Here is a 20,315-nt window from a genome sequence, read left to right on the forward strand (position 1 = left end):
GTAAGTTATTACTTTAGCTTTATGAGCCTCAATAAAATTAGGATATGTCATGGGAGTCTATGTCATGGGGTTGTCAAAAACACTAAATATCACAGCATGAATAAAATGCCCAGAAGAAACATCATACACATTCATTTTCTTCAGAAGTGTTCACATGGGCCAGGGATTTAGCTCAGTGGTTTCACTGCCTGCTGCGCAAGCACAAGGACCCGAGTTTGATACCAAAAAAAAAAAAAAAAAAAAAAACCAGAAGTGTTCACTTAAACCAGCAGAGTGGAGCAAGCCTACAATCCCTGCTGCTCAGCAGCTGCAGCAGGAACACAAATTTAAGCCCAGCCTTGTAACTTAGGAAGATCCTGTCTCAAAATTTAAAAGGCTGACTCAACAGTACAGAACTCCAAGTTCAATCTCTAGCATCGCAAGAAACAAAAAAAGAAAAGTGGACATAAAGAATGAACACAGCAGGCTGGGGATTTAGCTCAGTGCTTTCACTGCCTGCTGCACAACTGCAAGGACCCGAGTTCGATCCCCGGTACCAAAAAGAAAAAGAAAAAAAGAATGAACATAGAACTAATTGTTTCCCTTCTTACAAACCAGCAGGAAAAAAGTAGCACTCAAAGAAATGGGTTCAACTGTAAAATCTATTTTTATCCCTCTGAAATAAATGCCTAATTCCAAAAATATTAGATTTAGGAGGATTTTTTATGTGCTAAGAAAAGAAAACTTTATTGATATAGAATTACACTTTACAAGATGACTGGGAAATGTGAATTATAATATACACAAAAATATACAGAGATACTGAACTCTCTATGGATAACAAGTTCTACAAAAAAATCTACTGGCATACATATTAAAAACCCATACAGAGTATATTTTATACATTCAAAGAATTTATGTGATTTGTCTTCTACTACAGACTCTCACATTATAACACTAGAAAGAGCTTCTTTTGAACATGAAAGTAAAGACAGCAGAAAGAACAGGCAAAGAGGGAAGAGGAAATAGTACCACAACATCTCAAGTTTGTCTTTTCTCATTTTAATTTTCCTCTCTCCCACTGGTTTTGCTTGATTATTCCTACTTCGTGGTAAAGAAAGAACTGCAAGAAAGGAAAGAGTAGCCTTTTCAATAAATTGTGCTGGGACAACTACACCAACAGCAAAAAAATTAGCTAGACCCATCAACTTCATATTGCATACAAAAATTAACTCAAAATGTGTCACTGTCCTAAGTGTAAGCCCTGAAATATAAAAATCTCAGAACAACACATGGGCATTAATCTTCATGACCTCAGATTGAGTAATGGTTTCTTAAGATTTGATACTAACAGCATAAGCAACCAAAGAAAAATAAACTGAACTGCATCAAACACAGGACTTGAGAAGTAGTTCAGAAGTGGAGTGCTTGCCTAGCACACTCAAAGTCCTGGATTCTATCCCTAGCACTGCTACACACACACACACACACACACACACACACACACACACACGATCCCAAGTGTCTCAAGTGTTGGCCAGGAAGAACACTCATACACCACCAATGAAAATATGCTGTAAAATAGTACAGGTACTTTAGAAAAAAACTTTGACAGTTCTTCAAAAAGTTAACATAGGGAAGAAAAAGTTAACATAGGGCTAAGGATGTAGTTCAGTGGTACAGCATAGGCCTAATGTACCCAAAGGCTTTGGGTTCAATTTCCAGCACTATGCAAAAAAAAAAAAAAAAAAAAAATTAAGAGTCATCATATGACCCACCAAGTACATTCCTCTTAGGAATATACCCAAGAGAAATGAAAACATATGTCCATGCAAAAGTTCATACTCAGTCACAACAGCATTTATTCATATTTCTCAAAGAGTAAAAATGTAAACGTCTATCAACTGAGGAATGTGTTAACAAAAGATGGTATATCCACACACCCAAATATTATTCAATTATAAAAAGGAATACAGTACTGATAGATGCTATGACATGGAGAACCTGATAACACTATGCTAACTGAAAGAAGCAAGGCACAAATGGCCATATGTTGTACGATTCATTCTACTTATATGAAATGTCCACAATAGGCAACTCCACAAACAAAGAAAATAGATTGTTAGAATTGGGGGAGGGAGAAGTAGGGAACTGAATGCTACTAGGTAAAAGGTTTCTTTTAGAGGTGATGAAAATGCTTTGGAATCAGTTGATGGTAATAGCACAACTTTGTGAACATACTAAAATGTACTAAATTGTATGCTTGAAAAGGATGACGTTATGGTACAATTATTCACCTAAAGAACAGAAGAATGAGAGGTATAAAACAGTGGCACAACTAAGGAATGAAGCACGTGTTGCTTTTTTGACCACGATTTTCTTTTTGGTGCCTTTACTATGTTCCAGATCTATGCTAATTGCTAGGAATCCAAAGATGAATAAAACAAACAGGCTCCTTCTCCTTAGCATACAAATACTTGTAACCTATTTCTTGCCAGTAGGGAAGCTTTGAAAAGCGTAAGTGTAAGCCACAAAGGATCCCCAAGAGAATTCAGATGTTTATATTATAAACCTTTCCCTAGCCTCAAGGCTTTTTTTAACCTTTCACTAAATATGGCAGAGGGCAGAGAGATGCTTTTACTAGTGGCTGAAATAACACATTGTTCCCAATGCTAACAATACCATTTTCCAAAAATTATTATTACTTAATAATTGATTTTTTTTTCTTGTGGTACTGAGGATCGAACCCAGAGCCCTCCCCATGTTAGTCAAGTACTATCATTGAGCTATACCCCCAATCACAAAATGTTTTACAAATAATGTTCTTGGTAAATATTTCTTACTTATAACACTTCTTGATCATACCATTTTGAATGTATTACTTTCTCAGAGACTCCTGAATTCTCTATTTTTGAGATTTAAAAACCTTATAATAAACATGAACGTCCTTAAACAAAATGCTTTAAAAGAATATTATTGTAAGCATAGGAAAACTTATTTTCTGACAAGTAAAAAGAGAGTTTTCTAAACTCTAAGAAATCAAATGTTTTAGGTTTTAATCCCAAATTTTTACAATTCGGGGGAATTCCCTGTCAGCTATACTGCATAAAATAACTAACAAAATTCAAAATGATACTTAGGCAGAAAACTGGGTTGAACAGTACTTTAAACAGTTTCTTTTAACACATTATCCATATTAAATTTCCAAAAAGCAAAAGTAAAATCTGTATTATCATTACCTTATCTTTGGCCTCGGGCAGTGTGATTTCTCTAGGTTCTAAAAATGATATTTCTCGAAAAGGTGGAACACATCTGACTATCTCTGGTACATAGGGTGTATGAAACAATGGCGGCATTGAGTATCTTCCTTCACCTGATAAAGGCACTATCTGGTTAACTATAGTTGGGTCTTGGTGGGGTGAATGGAATCGCTGCCGTTTACCATCAAGAGGCAGGTTTTTTTCATCGCTTAATCTCCTGAAAACAAGCAACAGACCTTAGTGATTAAAGATACAACTTTCTGGAAGTAAAAAATAATTAAAAATACATAAACATCCTAACTGATAGTGACGACAATGTTATAACTTTCAATAAGGCCACATTATTAGCTCATACTGAAATTTAAAATATTCATTTCAACGCAAGAAAGGTCTTTCAAAGCCTTAAAAACTGAGTAACAATAATGCATACAGAAATAAAACTACACGTATATATCAGGGCTAGCCTCCTGCATTTGAACTAACCCAATGTTTCATCTCAGCAGTGAAAACTTTACGGAAAAAGTTCTACATACAGCATCACTAAGAGCTAAAGATCTAAACTCTAACATAAGAAAGGTGAGACTGACAGGCTGGGGATTTAGCTCAGTGGCACTGAGTCTGCCTCGCAAGCACAAGGTCCTGAGTTCGATCGCCAGCACCAAAAAAAAGGTAAGACTGAATTGAAATTGACTGTGGTGGTGTATGCCTGTAATTCCAGCTACTCAACATAGGAAGATGGTAGGTGTGAGGACAGCCTGCATAACTTGGCAAGACTCTGTATGAAAATGAGGGGGAAAAGTCTGTAGCACAATGCAAATTCTTAGGTACAATCCCCTAAACCACACACACCCCAAAAAGATGTAGTTGCACCATATATAACCATGGTTTTTTGACTATACCTATGTCTGCCTATTCAACAGGAAAGATCAAATTAAGAAACAGTAAACACTATAAAGACATTAGACAATTGAAGAAATTTGAAAACAAACTATGTCAGATACAGTAATAGTATTGTACTAATATAAATTTCTCTGGCATGATCAATGCATTTTAGTTATGTGAAAGAGTATTTTTGTTTTTAGGAAGAAAAAGCTAACATGTTTTGGGGTAAATTAAAATGATCACTTTTAAATGATTCAGAAAAAAAATGAAATTAGAAAGAACAACAGGCAGAAAGAGGCAAATGTAAAGCCAGGCATGGTGGTGTAGGCCTGTAATTTCGGCACTGGGGAGGCTGAGAGAGGAGGATCAAGAGTTTGAAGCTGAACTGGGCTACAAAGTGAGTCTGTTTCTAAAAAAAAGAAAAAGAAAAAGAAAAAAAAGTAGCAAAACATTGACAAAACTAAAAGGCACACGGATGCTCATTCACTTTCTGCAAGTTTGAAATTTTTAAATTAAAAAGTCAAGAAACTAATTAGGATGTAGCTCAGTGGTAGAGTGCTTGCCAAGAATGCATGCAGCCCTATGTTCAATGCACAGCACTATAAAAAAGAAAAAATAATAATAAAGAACAGAGTAAACTTCACTAGAAAGAAAAGTGTTACAAGCCAAATAGTATCTCCTCAAAATTCAAAGGTCAAAATCCCAAGGTTCAGTATCTCAGAATATGACTATCTTTGGAAATAAGACTCATAAAGAAGTAATTAAGTTAAAATGGATCCTTAGGATGGGCCCAAACCCAGGATTGGTATCCTCAAAAGAGGAGATCAAGGGCATGATGTGACACACCTCTCCAGTGCCAGCATTCCGGGAGGCTGAAATAGGACAGAAAAGTCCACCCTGGGGAACTTGGTCAAGACCCTGTCTCAAAATTAAATAGGGATGGGGATGTAGTCAACGAGAAGACTCTGGGTTGAATTTGCAGTACAACAGGAAAAAAAAAAAGATTAGGATACAGAGGTTTGAGCACATAAGAAAACAGTAAGATCGTCAGAGGGGAAGGGAAGGGGATTTGAAAAGAATTAGGATCTGTTACATACATTACCAATTCCCCACAATGAACATAATCATTATCAAATGTAAACATTACTGATAAAAATAAACTTTTTTAAAAAATGGTCACCTATAAGCCAAGGAGAGGCCAAAAAAGAAACTTTAGGACTGGGGACTTAGCTCAGTGGCACCATGCCTATGTTGCAAGTGCAAGGTCCCCGGTACCAGGAAAAAAAAAAAAAAGAAAGGAAGAAGCTGACACCATGATCTGGACTTCTAGCCTCCAGAATTGTGACCAAAAAAAATCTGTTTCAGACATCTAGTGCCAGTCTGTAGCACTTTGTTATGGCAACCATACCAAATAAAAACAAAATGTGATCTAATTTGCTAAAAATCTCAATTAAAAAGTAGTTATCTGGGCCGGGATTTAGCTCAGTGGTTCCACCGCCTCCCTGGCAAGTGCAAGGTTCTAAGTTTGATCCCTGGTACCAAAAGCAAAGTAGTTATCTGGGCAGGGGATTTAGCTCAGTGGTTCCAGCACATGCCTCAAAAGCGCAAGGTCACAAGTTCAATCCCCAGTACCAAAAAAAAATTTTAAAAGTAGTTATCTGAAGAAATGTAGCTTCATTCCATCTATAATTTATAATGGTAGGAACAACTCAATGAAGGAATCCTTAAAACTTTTTAAACACAAAAATTAAAAAATTCTGTTACTGATCTGAATATTCAAGTCCTAAAGAATAAAATCTAAGGTATAGTATCCACAAAATTTTACACAAGATAAACTATTACACACAGTTCTCAGAACTCTAAAATCTTCTTTTAAAATAATTCAAAAGTACTTACTTCCTTCCTCGAAATATTGGGGATGCTGAGGTCTGTATTGGACTGACATTTCCATATGTCAGTTGCTGTAATGACAAAGCTCTAGACAAGCTATCAAAAACAAAAAAAGAACAGTAGTAACATACATATTTTTCTCTAAGAACAAAGTTCAGAAAAACTAAGTGTTTCACTGATTAAGAGAAATCAAGAAGCAATAACATTTTCTCTACCATCAAATGTTTCATAAAAAAAGGGTTTTATGTCAAAAAGAAAATGAAAAAGGGCCCAAACAGCACTATACTTACTCTGCATTCTGGAAGTTGAACTGTGCATCAATAAGCTGCTGGTGTGAATAAAGAGTTGGCGACAGGGTGAAGAAGTTATTATGTTGTTGATGGTTTGGAGTAAAGGGCGGGCGACCCAAAATTGAGTTCGGGAACATGCTCTTGCTCACTGGAAGTGCACATGTATTCTTCTACCTACAATAATTTAAAAAGACAAAACTGTACTACTGTATCTTAAAAGATACTGAACTCTTTGAAAATTATCTGCTATATTAAAAAAGTAGTTATAACATCACTAATTCATTTACAGAGTTATTTTTAAAAGCTGAAATAGGTGGTACATGTATATAATCACAGCATTCTGGAAGGCTGAAGCAGGATTTCAACTTCTAGCCCAGCCTAGACAATTTAGTGTATCTTGTCTCAAAAATATTTTAAAAGGCTGGGCTGCAGCTCACCACTAAGCATTCAATCCCCAGTACTGCAAAAGAAAAAAACATACTTGCCGTTCTAATGTAGGTAACAAAAAACAATGAATTCTAAATCTACATTAACCATATTATTTAATATCAAAATATACACATTTCTAAACTGACGAATCTGCCATGTTTGCCAAATATATCACTGAATATTTTTAAAAATCAAATTATAAAACATTACCAAGTTTAAAAATCAAATTATCAAATATTACTATATACTCTAATAAAAAACACTACAGAGACATTTAATGAAATCCTACAGTCTTAACATTTATGCTCAATTTCATACGTAAGAGTTTCAGCCATGATATCACAACCATATTACTAGGATTTGGATCTTACCTATCTGATGAAACAAGGGAGAGAATTTGTATCACCTAAAAACTTATAAAATCACAAGATTCTTTTCAAAGTCCACATAGTTTACACAGAGGACTAGAACGTGATGACATATGCCTGTAACCCAGTATTCTGGAAGGCTAAGACAAGAAGATCACAAATTCAAGCCCAGCCTGGCCAATTTAGCAATTTATCAAGACTGTCTCAAAATAAGAAATAAGAAAAGAGCCGGGTATATAGCTCCATACAAAGGCCTTGGGTTAAATCCCCAGTACTACAAAAGGAAAAAAAAAAGAAAAAAAACCAACTTTCAATAAAAGAGATATGTGATGGGCAGGGTGACACATACCTATAATCCAGGCACTCCAGAGGTTAAGGCAGGAAAATTGCCAAGTTCAAGACCAGCCTGAGCAACTGAGTAGGACCCTGTCTCAAAAATTAAAAAGGGCTAGGGATATAGCTCAGTGGTAGAACATTTGGTTAGCATGCACCTAGGTAAGCTCTGGGTTCAATCTCAAAAGGGATGAGGGGATAATAAAAAAATAATAAACAGGAATAATAAAAAATAACAGGAATAATTAAAAAAACTAAGTAAAAATTGGTTCCGGTCCCATTCTCAAAGCAAAGAATTAGAAAACTCTCTATGAACAAAATTAGAAACTACATATAAAGTAACAACAGCAGGTCCACCAAGGAAAAAATCAAGCCAGCTACTTGATTAACCTGCAGTCAAGCCTACTATAGCTGACAGGCCCTACCCATACTCATAGTACCTGGCTCGATTTTAGAATATTAGACTTCTAGTAGTTCTCACCTAAAATAGATATCCCTGGACATCACCAGAAAGGGGGAAAAGATCTGTAAATAAACACAATGTCAAATGAATACCCAAAAAAAATGTCTAGTGAACAAAACTGAAAACAAAACTAACCAGCAGGAAAAAAAAAAAAGATAACACTGAGGAAAATTATTAGAAAGAGCAAAAAGAAAAAACTGGTAAGGCAGGACTCGAATGGATAAACAGAGAAAATAAGAACAGAGAAGCAAACAATATGGCCCAACATCCAACATTATACCAAAGGTCCAGAACAGAGTAAATACAAAAGAAACTACACCAAACAAAACAATTTCCAAGACTAAAAGACACCAATCCCTAGACTGAAAAGACCCAATAAATAGAAAGCACAGTAAAAAAAGATACTGTATCAAGGCACTGTATGATGAAATTTCAGAATGGGGGGTGTCATAAAATAATCTACAGGAGGAAAATATTAAAAAATTGGCAATCAGGCCAGGGATTTAGCTCAGTGGTTCCGACGCCTGCCTCACAGGCGTGAGGTCCTGAGTTCAATCTCCAGTACCAAAAAAAAAATTGGGAATCAAAACATCTTTGGATTTCCCAACAGCAACAGTAGAAAACACAAGAAATGGACTAATAATGCCTTCAAAGCTCTGAGGAAAATGCTCTCAAGTTATACTTCTATATTTCACTATATTATATTACCACAGAAAATGAAATCCTACATTGGATAAACAGAAAGTAAATTCCCAAGAAGATGGCAAAGAGAAGGTAACAGCTCAAAATTAGAGCACAAGGACGTTTGAAAAAGACATTCTAATTGGGCCTGGTGGTGCACACCTATAACTGTACCACTCTGGGAGACTGAGATAGAAGAATCAAAAGTTCAAGTCCAGATTGGGCAGCTCGGTGACTTAGTTGAGACCCAGTCTCAAAATAAGTAAATAAATAAAAGGGCTGGAGATACAGCTTACTGCAAAGGCCCTGGATTTAATCCCCAATACTTAAAAAAAAATATTCAGTAGGATCCTACAACTCTAGAGTCACCCAACCTCCCAAGTAGGAAGATTGGTGGACTCAGAGGACAGGACTCAACCGGTATGCATTGTGCTAAAAGGAGGGCCACTAAAGAGGGAAATGTTCCCATCCTTCCAAGGGAAGCCATGTGATCTAACAAAGACTGTGACCATCCAGGCAGATGACAACTAGTAGAGGGAAAACTGAAAGAACTAAGAGGCTCTGCCCGTGGCCCCAAAAGTAATGTCTAAGAAGCCTAAACTGACCTTGATATATACATAGAGAACAAGATTAATTCTGATTAACACAGGTCTCACTTTGACTTGGTCTTAAACACCAAAAGGGAAAGCATAACCAAAATTATAAAGAGTAATAATAAATCAAAAGCTTGGCTAAATAATTAAGGGACAATTCAGTCAACTAGCACCCCTTTGTTGGGAACAAAAATTAATACTTACGATAGATGGATCAATCCCACCCAAAATATGGGGTGGATTCCTACCCAATGCTATAGTCACACTATTGTGTTAAGAGATACTAACTTGTTTGCTACTAACTGGAAGGCAAAAGGTGAGATAAGACGGCCAGCAACAAATGGTACCCAATGGCTCTGTACATACCTATGGCCTTGGTTACCTCCAGGGTGTATAGGAAAATATACACTAGGTTATCCATGGGTCCAAGGGCACTTGGTTAAGACTAAAGATCAACCAGCTAACCTCCTAGTCTTGAGATATTATTGGAACAGATCAGTTCTCAACTGGTATGATTCTCTGGCTGTTATCTTTAGTCTCCAAATAGGACTTGAGAATAGAATATAGCACATTGAATCTTACTAACTATACATAAAGAGGGTATTTCATGATTAAATTCAGAAGTAAAATTGATGAGAAAAGCCATTCTATAAAATCAAATGGCTCTAAGGGCCGGGGGTTTAGCTCAGTGGTTCCAGCACCTGCCTCACAAGCACAAGGTCCCGAGTTCAATCCCCGGTACCAAAAAAAAAATCAAATGGCTCTACATAGGAAAAGACTTCATGAACAAAACCTCAGTAGCACAGGAACTTGCACAAAGAATCAACAACTGGGATCTCATCTTATTGAAAAGCTTCTGCACTGCAAGAGAAACCACCAACAGAGCTAAGAGACAACTTACAATGTGGGAAAAAAATTTTAACAGCTGTACCTCAGATAAAGGACTCTATCTAGAATATAGAAAGAACTGAAAAAAACCAGACCTCCCAAATTTAAAGACCCAATTCAAAAAAGGGCATCTGAAATGAACAGACATTTCTCAGACAAAGAAGTAAAAGCAGCAAATAAATATAAGAAAAAATGTTCAACAATCACTGGTCATTCAAGAAATGTAGATGAAAACAACACTGAGATTCCACCTCACCCCAAAAAGAATGGCTGCTATCAAGAAATCACCAATAACAAATGTTGGCAGGGGTGTGGAGAGAAAGGAACCCTTCTCCATTGTTGGTGGGAGTGCAGACTGGTATGGAGATACCTCAAAGAGCTAGGGCTAGAGGTCCTACTTGACCCAGCTATTCCCCTGCTGGGTATCTTCCCAAAAAAATTAAAAGAATCATACCACAGCGACATATGTGCACCTATGTTTATAGCGGCACAGTTCATAATAGCTAAAGCTTGGAAACAGCCCAAGTGCCCATCAACTGGAAACTGGATAAAGAAGATGTGGGGTTTTTTTTTATAAAATGGAGTACTACTCAGCCATAAAGAACGAGAAACTGGAGACATTGACAGCTAAATGGATGCACATTGAGGCCATACTCTTAAGTGAAATAAATAGGACACACATGTGTAAATACCAAATAGTTTCTCTGGTGTGAGAAACTGAAAATGTAAATAAGGATTAAAACGATTAAAATGAACAACTGATAATGTGAAATAGGAAGAAAAGGTCCAAAGGGGTAGGAGAAGTGAGACGGGAAGGGGAAAGAAAAAATTATGCGAAAAGGAAAAACTGGAAACAAAGTCTTTGCAGGTGGGGAAGGGAGCCCAGGGAATGGAGAAAAAATAAGAACCAAGATACATCATGTACAGGTACAAGCACCCAATGATAAATGTAAACATATTGTATACCTAAAATGTACCAATAAAAGAATTTAAGCAAAAAAAAAAAAAAAAATCAAGAGGCCCTAGATCAGTGATGGCGAACCTTTTAGAGACGAGCGCCAAAACCCCAAAACCCACTTATTTATTGCAAAGTGGCAACACTGCAATTAAACCTGAATACTGAGAGTTTAGTTTAGTTTGGAAAAAACAACTCATATATCTTTTATCCTAAAAGAAAAATAACACAGGTGCCATAGTAAAACAGAAGATTAGAGCATGGCAAAGCTGGCTGAGGACATAGGCATGACCTGTTAATTACAAGATCCTGGAACACAAAGGCAGAACAGTTCCCAAAGCCCAGCACATGGACTTCTCATGAGAACTCAAGCAGGTTTCCAATTGGATGGCCTAGATCTGGTGTCAGCCTGAGGCACGGGATCCCAGCACAGCCTCTCACGACCCAGTAGAAATTCATAGAAATCTGGGTTTCCTCCAGATATGGATGGCATAAAAGGACACAGAAGCCCTGAAGAGCTCCCTATCGCTTTGGCGGCTTTCCTTACAACGACCCACCCTGTATCCTCCAGGGTGTACTTTTATCTTGCTTTTTCTTCTTTTACTCAGTCCAAGCTCACTCTGTAGAGCCAGTTTCTCCCTCACTCTTCACTTTTACTTTTTCAAATAAACTTTGTCATCATTCTTTTTCTCGTTGCATTCAATTCTTTATACAAGAGGCAAAGAACTTGCAATCCAACACCAGAAGGAGATGCAAGTAAGCTTTATTTAGTCAGCTGCTTTTAGAAAGGGACTTCCTGGTAAAAACAAGTTTGCCACCACTGCCCTAGATATTCTAACAGTAGCACAAGGAGAAATCTGTGCCATTATCAAAACAGAATATTGTGTATTTATTCCTGACAACTCTGCAAATGTGTTCTCTGCATTACATGATCTATGTTAACAAACAAGTGCAGTATCAGACTCTGCTACAAGCTTTAATGACTGGCTGGCATCCTAGTTCTCTGCAACAACCTGGTGGGGAAAAGTCCTAATTTTTCTGGCTATGATACTGTGCACTGGAATTCTTCTCTGTTACATGATTCATTGTTATTGTGGGCTAATATCTCATATGTCCTTGCCCTCTTTTTCAGACTATCAAAAGATGATGATTCTTCAAAAAACAGAACCCAATATTTCTATGTCTCCTTTAGATAAGTCAAGATGAGACGTTCACTCCCTGGCTAAGCAGGATCAATACCCACCCCTTTCCTCAGCCTGAAGTAGTTGCTGAAGATGGACAATCAGCCTGCTGTGCTCCCTGAATAAGGGACTGAAAAAATAAATAAAATTTTAAAAAATAAAATAAGGGGCTGAAGTCTGAAGGAAAAATGAAGTAGAATAGAAGAAATAAAACCAGGTAAAAAGAAGCCAAGAAAATTGAGATTTAATTGTACTTTTAAGAAAAACTGAACCTTTAGGACACAAGCCTGGGCAACTCATTCAGCTATAAAGGGGTTTGCCCATTCCCTTTTTATTTCCAAATGGTTCTTTCATCCATAAACAGACCACCCTTTTGGGATTTCTCATATGAATAGACCATTATCTCACTATGGGAGGGCCATTCTCTCTTACCCACTAGACAAGACTAAGATTATCTTCAAACACATAAAAGATCCCTAATTCCCAACTGTATTGTGCCTCATGTCTCAGAGGCACACTCCACTCCTGCATGTGTCCTATATCTCTGTCTGTAACAAACTTCATATCTCTTTAAAATGTGTGAGAGATATATATATATATATATATATATATATATATATATATATATATGTAAAAGCAGCTGATTAAAAATACACTATTAAGGGCCAGGGATTTAGCTCAGTGGTGCCACCGCCTGCCTCGCAAGTGCAAGGTCCCGGGTTCGATCCCCGATACCAAAAAAAAATAAAAAATACACTATTAAACTACAAAAAGAACTCTAATGGTAATATAAAAAAGAAAATATGACCACCGATATACTTGGTTCTTATAGCCATTAAACATTTAAACAAAAGTGGTAATATTTATTATATATCTTATTACACACAATTATCATATTTATATGTCACTTGTTATAGATTTATATGATTCTACTTGACAATTTTTGTGTAATAGATACGTGGAAGACAAGACAAGATACAAAAAGCACTAAACCTTCATTTCCAGTAAATGTAAATTGAAAGAATGAGCTATGGAAGCTTTTTTTTAAACAGAAGAAAAGAAAACTTAACCAGTTATAGGACTTGAAGTGGTTGTGCCTCTAGGAATAGAGACTGGATGGATTTGAAAAACTAGAAGAGTCAACAGAAAAGAAAAAGATCTGGGAAGAAACTAATGTATCAGTCATATAGACTCTTGTTCATTTTTTTTTTTTTCAATTCTAAAAGATTAAAATTCTCTAGGCTGGCCACAGATAGGCTAAGAAACTTGTGATCATCATCAATCTTGTCCCAAATGCCTGGCTTTCTAATTTTTTTTTTAAATTTAGTGGTACCAGAGATTTAACCCAAGGCCTTCACATTGAGAATATTCTTATCCCTTTTGTATTTTGAGACAGGGTCTCACATAACTAAATTTCCCAGGCTGGGCTCGAACTCATCATCCTACCTCAGTTTCCCAGGTATTATTATAGCTGGGTTTACAAGCATACATGACCACACCCAGCTCTGACTGTCTTATGTGGGTCAGAAAAAAACTTATTATGTCAGCCAGCCCTTATTTCTTGTTATAGGAGATTAAAAAAAAAAAAAAGAAGAAAGAAAAGAAAACCTGCATCTGCTGACCTACACTCCCTGAAGTTCTCTGATAAGAGGAAGTGGACAAATTATCTTGACCTAAAAAGCATACTAGGGAATCCTTTATTAAAAGTACATTCAGTGGGCCGGGGATTTAGCTCAGTGGTTTCGCCCCTTGCTGCGCAAGCGCAAGGACCCGAGTTCGATCTCCGGTACCAAAAAAAAAAAAGTACATTCAGTAATCATGGATTGCAGTCAAGACTGACAACCAACTCTTTGTTCTATACTTTGCCTAGGAGTAAAGCTTGATATTTACTCTGCTTCCCTGACCTAACTTCCCATAAAATATAATTCCTATTCCATAGGATATAGGAAAAAATGACATTAAATATGATTCACTGTAATGAATATTGCTTGAAATCCATTTTGCGAGAATACACACACTTTAGATCTAATCAAAGGAGTGTATTTTTATTCAGAAGAACTAGCATTAAAATGTTTTATTTTCAGATTTAAACCAGTTCACAGCTTAAAACATAAGACTGTTTTATTAATACCTATAAATGCTATGTTTTTCTCTAGACCAGTGATGGCAAACATTTTAGGGCTTTCTATGATAACACACAGCATGTGTGCCATAGGTTTGCCACCAATGCTTCAGACTGAAATAAGACAGATAGATCTATAGATTGATTCAGACTTGAAGATAAAAAATGACATAGTAACCCAGACCTCACCTTATTTCTATCCTATTACAATGTCAAATACAAATGCGTAAGTCAGAAATATCTTGTGTATCTGACAAGAACTACTATACAAAGTCAATAACCAAATTATCCCAGGGTATAAGCTCAGCACAGCCAAAAGTTTACTCTGGGCAGATATCTAGCTCAGTCTATCCAAAATTTCCAGAAAACCACTGACTTTGAAATCCCTACAAAATAAAACATCTGTCAGGCTCTCCTCAACAAGAATCTTGGCTCTTAAGTCAGGCTCTTGACCAGGTCAACCTTTAAAGTGGAGAGAATCATTCCTAGGAAATTTAATCAACAGTATTTAATGCTCTCCAACATAGGTATGCTGCACGACCATCTACAGATAGTCAGGTATGACAAATTTTATGATAGATAAACTTCAGAGATTGGCAGCATCCTATTTTTCTTACTCTAAAAATTAACTATTATCTGTACTTCTAACTACAAAATAATGTAGATAAAGTCTGAAAGGTTTTTAAAACCACTGTGCTGGTTCTTGCCGTAAAGAGAAAACCCTGAAGATTACTTCTGAAAATACTGTTTCCTCAGTAAGTTTGACTCAATGGGAAATCACACAGGTTTATTTGTAAATGATCTGTGAGACAAGATAGTAAATTTATAAGGTATTTCCTAGTGATAATAGTGTTTTATCTTGAAATTTACACCCTGGTTATTTGTCCTCTACTTGACCTCTACAACAAATTACAGAATACTCGTTTACATAATTCCTTCATCAGGATTCCTTGGAAAGCAGACTCTACCTAATATAACATATGGAACTGTATTGGCTAAAGCTGGTCATCTGTCCACTTTGTCCAAATGCTTTGATCCCTGAAAACCACTTCTTCCTCCAGAACACAAAAAGTCCAATTCCTAAATCCTGCTCACCCACTGTCAAAATCGTTTTCAGGTTTTGATCAGGACATTCCTTTTTTATTAAGAATTAAATTCCACCCAAGTGTTAAAAACGAATCTAGTCACCAGGAGCCAAACAGACATTTCTTAAACGACTAACAAATGGCCTGTTTCACATGGAGTTTAGGTGTCACAGGGCATCTGTACAGAAGACATAATTTGGAGCTATTCACATCAACAAAGTCATGTTACTGGTACTGGGTACTAATCAATACTCCTAAATCAGAGCCTTATGACTGTTAATCTGTACATATTAAAAACCTTGTGGACCATACAGTACGTTAATACTTGTATGTTGCCTACCATAGAAACACACAGACCTAATGCTCAGTTTTGATCTTTTTCTTCACAAAAAAATCACACTGTGTATCTGTTACCAAGGTTTCAATTTGGCTTGAGTTTTACAATCTTTTTGTTTCTTTTCTCTCCACCCTACTGGTGTAAATTTAACTATTTTAAACGTAAAACTGAAAAAGACAAAACAAGACAGGGAACCTAAGTAACCCAGAAACTGTGAGACACATAAGCCCCTCGTGTCCTTACCAAGAAATGAACATCCTATCTACAAAGGCTGACCGGGTATAAAAGGATGGGTATGTAACTCTCAGTTCCAACCTGTGCAATTTCCCGTAAAGTGAAGAACTAGGACAATTTCCTGCCACTTAAAAATCTTAAAGATAAATACCTTTTAAAATAATTTATCTGGACTGTTACCTTCGTTCTCCACCGCCCTATGAAACACCATGCAGGAGTTCCGAGACAATCTTCCCCCTTCGGTCCCGGACGAGGACAGGGCAGGGGGGTGAGGTGCCTGGGGTAGGACACGAGACAGAGAAAAAGCGAGAGAAGAGGCCCGGAGAGTCCTCAAAAGGCGAAGCAGCCGGGGCTACCTTTGAGATCCTGCTGGAACCTCCTAAGCAAAACAAAACACTAGTTTCAGAAAAAGTTACCGCGCGCCCCGCCCCGGACAGGGCCCGCACGGCTGCGCCCGTCCCACAAGCCAGACTCACCGGGTTCGCGGGGAAGGCTGCACAGCCCGTGGCCCAGGCCTGAACGGCGGCGGCCCGGCGCTCGCGGCCCGAGCCGAGGAGGCAGGGGTGGGCCCAGAGGGCCAGGCCCGGCTCCGGTTCCCGCTGGCGACCTATGGTCCGGCCCCGGCCGGAGGAGGAGCAACACGAGAAAAGGAGGACCGACGAGGGTGTACAGGATTTGGGCCGGTAGTAAAAGGAAGAAGACCAAAAAGTCGCCAAGAAGGCGGTGTAGAAAAATCCGGAAGATCGACGTGACCCGGATGGGAATAACCAGCAGAAGTGAGAGGTCACGCTTCCGGCGGCTGCCTCGCCCACTTTGGAGCGCCTGCTGCTGGAGTGCGCAGGCGCACAGCAGCCCTTGGCTGGACTCGGCGGGGAGGCGGAGCTGCGGACCTTTTCCTAAAGGTCCTTTCAGTATAGGTGGGGTGGCCCCTCCCCGAGAAATTTTTCCTCAACCGACTTCGCTCTTCTCCTGTGGATCAGTATTAAATTTCAGGTGTTTTTTTTTTCCTCTCGAATAACAGCTTCTCGGAGATGAAAATGCCTTCTATATCTCTCCAGCCCGGGCTCAGCGCCCTGCCTATCATAGCTAGGATTCCCTAACACAGCAAATCCTTACTGCTAATGCTTGAGTGGGTGTTTTCGTGTGTGAAAATGTCTGAGCTGTTTAGTTTATTGATATGAATCTGTTAACAACATACCTTTTTTTCTTGTCTTGCTTATGAAAATCTACCCCTCATTCCTAAAATTGGTGATTTGTGTCTTCCCTGGCAAGAGGCTTATCAAGCTTATCAAAGCCTACTTTTGCTTTTGTAGATTTACTCAGTTTTTCTGTTTTCTAGTTCGGTGATTTTTTGTTTGTTTGTTTATTATTTGTTTTCTTCTGCTTTTAGTTTTTAAGTGTTCTAGTTTCTTAACTCGGAAGCAGATCATTGGTGGAAGAGTCTCTTTTGTAATATAAACATTTGGTGCAACAAGTGTCCCCCATATACTGCTTTAGCTGCATGCCACATATTTTGATATGTTGTGTTTTCATTTTCATTCATCACAAACTATTTTCAAATTACTCTATTGGGTTCTTCCTTGACCCATAGGTTCTTTGTAAGTGAATCATATTGTCTGAAATTCTCGAGCAATTTTCTGGATATCTTTCAGTTACTCATAATTTAATGCCATTGTGATCGGAGAACATGCTTTGTATAATTGGAATCATTTTAAATTTATTGATACTGGTTCTGTGGACCAGAGCATGGTGTGTCTTGGTAAATGTTCATGTGCATTTGAAATGAATGTATATTCTGCAGTTATTGGGTAGAGAGTTTTACAAATGCCAATCAAGTCAAGTTGGTTGATATTATTGCCTAAACTTCTATATCCTTCCTGTTTTTCTCGATGCTTATCCTGTTAATTATTCAGAAAGGAATATTGAAAACTTGACTATAATTGTGGATTTTTTTTTCCCCTAGCTCTATCACTTTTCACTAAATGTATTTGGAAGATCTCCTATTAGTTGCTGTTATGGTTTGTGTCTAGTTTTTCCCTCAAAGGCTCATGAGCTCATTGGTAGGGCTTTTTCAGAGGTGGCTGGATCTAGAATGTATGATACAGGGATTAAGGGTGTGTGATTACTAAATTAGTTCACTGACTAGCTTGCCATAGTTCCAGGTGTGAGTACTATCTGCCCTTGGGGGAATATAAAAGGATAGAAAGAAGTTGCTCTTGTTGCTTATGGCTGCTGCTGCTGCTGACCTTCTGCTCTATGATGTGCCTTTCCTATCCACCCTCCCTTGGAGCCAGCCAATTATGGACTGAAACCTCTACAAACTGTGAGCCAAAATAAACCTTTCCTCCTTTAATTTTGGGTGTCAGATATTTTGTCTCAGCAGTGAGAAAAGTAAAAAGACAGTTGCATAAACATTTATATCGTTGTGTTATGTAGATGAATTTGCCCTTTATAAAACTTGTCATTGTGAAAGACTCACTTTATAAATGGTCTTCCTTTTTCCTGGTAATGTTCTTTGCTCTGAAGTGTACTTTATCTGGTAGTAATACATCCACTCTGGCCTTCCATTGTATAGTATTAACATGTATATTTTTAAAGAAAAGCATAATTTCAATTTCATAAAGACCCTTAGAAAAAGGAAAAGAAGTCCCTCCGAAAATTGAAGAGAAAAAAAATATTGAAGAGAAAATATTTGCAGTTCATTCTATGACATTACCCTAATATTCAAACCCTAGCTATTAATAAGAAAACTTAAGACCAATATACCTCGTAACCATAGATGCAAACATTCCACAATATGTAAAAAAGATAATCCATCATGACCAAACAGGGATTTATCCCAGGAATGCAAGTTTGAATTAACATCGGAAAAAATCAACCAATGTGTTTCACCATATTAACTAAGACTAAAAAAAAGAAGAAAAAAAAGAAAAACTAAATGATCATCTCAATTGAAGCAGGGAAAGCATTGGATAAAATCCAGTATCTCCCAGCATTACAAGGAAACTTCCTTAATAATAGAGTATCTATAAAAAGCATTACACTCAGTATTGAAGAACTGAACATTGTAACTGAATAAGATCTGGAATAAGGCAAAGATTTCTGCTTTGACCACTTCTGTTCAACCTTGTACTGGGAGTTGTGTCCTGTGCAATAAGGCAAGAAAAATATGCAGCATTCGAACCTAAAAGGGAAAAATAAAACCAGCTTTATTTGTAGTTGACATATTGAAAATTCTAAAAATTCTGCTTTAAGAATCTACAAAAGGGCTGAGGATTTAGCTCAGTGGTGCTGTCGCCTGCCTCCCAAATGCAAGGTCCTGAGTTTGATCCCTGGTACCAAAAGCTATGAGCACTAATAGATGAACAAGGCTGCAGGTTATGAAATCAGTATGTGAAAATTTAATTGCATCAACATTATGCTAGCGATGAAAAATCAAACTTAAATTTAAAATGCCACTTAAAACAGCATAAAAATATTTGTGAACTTGGTTGAGTTAGGCAGAGATTCCTTGGATATGATACCAAAAACAGTATCAGTTTAAAGAAAACAGATAAATGGTACTTCACCAAAATTAAATACTTCCATTCCAAAGACTCTGTTAAGAAAATGAGAAGAATAGCTGATCATGGTGGTACATACCTGTAATCCCAGCACTCAGAGGCTGAGGCAGGAGGATCACTACAAATTTGAGACCAGCTTGGGCTACATAGCGAGTTCAAATCCAGCATGGAATACAGAGCCAGACCCTATCTCAAAAACAAACAACACAAAAAGAGAAGACAAACCAACAATTGAACAAGATATTTGCAAATCACTTATCAGATAAAAATCTGTATTTTAAGCTCTCATGCCTCATAATATGAAAATAACCCAGGGCTGGGAATGTAACTCAATGGCACAATGCCTGTCTTGCAAGCATGAGACCCTGAATCACAATTCCCAGTACAAAAAAAAAAAAATGAGCAAAAAATTTATTAGACAATTTACTAAAGAAGCCATATAAATAAATAGCAAACACATGAAAAGACACAGCATCATTAGTGATTAGGCAAATACAAGTTAAAAACACAATGAAACAGTACTACCTATTTAATGGTAAAATAAAAGATTAATCATACAAAGTATTAATGAGAACATTAAGTACTGAAACAGGCAAATAATCTTTAGTGAAAAAAGGCAGGTTAATGGTAGCCTGGTTGATGGCGGAGAGGGAGCAGAAAAGGGCAGGAAGGAGAGATTGTAAAGAAGTACAAGGATAATTATGGGAGTGTTACTCATGTTCATTTCCTTGATTGTTGTAGTTTTATTTGTGTATTCATGTGGGAAAACATGTGCAACCTAT

At 37.3% G+C, this 20,315-nt stretch overlaps 1 protein-coding gene across 3 annotated transcripts in view; it reads right to left on the reverse strand.

Annotated features, from left to right (window-relative positions):
• Positions 1-16,751, reverse strand: part of Tent2 (terminal nucleotidyltransferase 2) — a 59,163-nt gene extending 42,412 nt beyond the window's left edge. For 2 of the 3 annotated variants that reach the window (XM_004870213.3, XM_087201167.1), the window contains exons 1-5: positions 16,447-16,748; positions 16,151-16,349; positions 6,302-6,475; positions 6,018-6,107; positions 3,219-3,456 (exon numbers count right to left, since the gene is read on the reverse strand). In XM_004870213.3, the coding sequence (XP_004870270.1) occupies positions 3,219-3,456; positions 6,018-6,107; positions 6,302-6,438 (465 nt within the window). In that variant the 5' untranslated portion in view covers positions 6,439-6,475; positions 16,151-16,349; positions 16,447-16,748. Of the gene's footprint in view, positions 1-3,218; positions 3,457-6,017; positions 6,108-6,301; positions 6,476-16,150; positions 16,350-16,446 lie in introns of all 3 variants that reach the window. The other variant, XM_004870214.3, reaches the window with a different exon arrangement.
• Between the last annotated feature and the right edge of the window lie 3,564 nt (positions 16,752-20,315).

Source organism: Heterocephalus glaber, unplaced genomic scaffold, assembly GCF_053883595.1.
Source record: "Heterocephalus glaber isolate CG9 unplaced genomic scaffold, H.glaber_assembly_v1.0 deba00001757, whole genome shotgun sequence".
Taxonomy (NCBI): Eukaryota; Metazoa; Chordata; class Mammalia; order Rodentia; family Bathyergidae; genus Heterocephalus; species Heterocephalus glaber.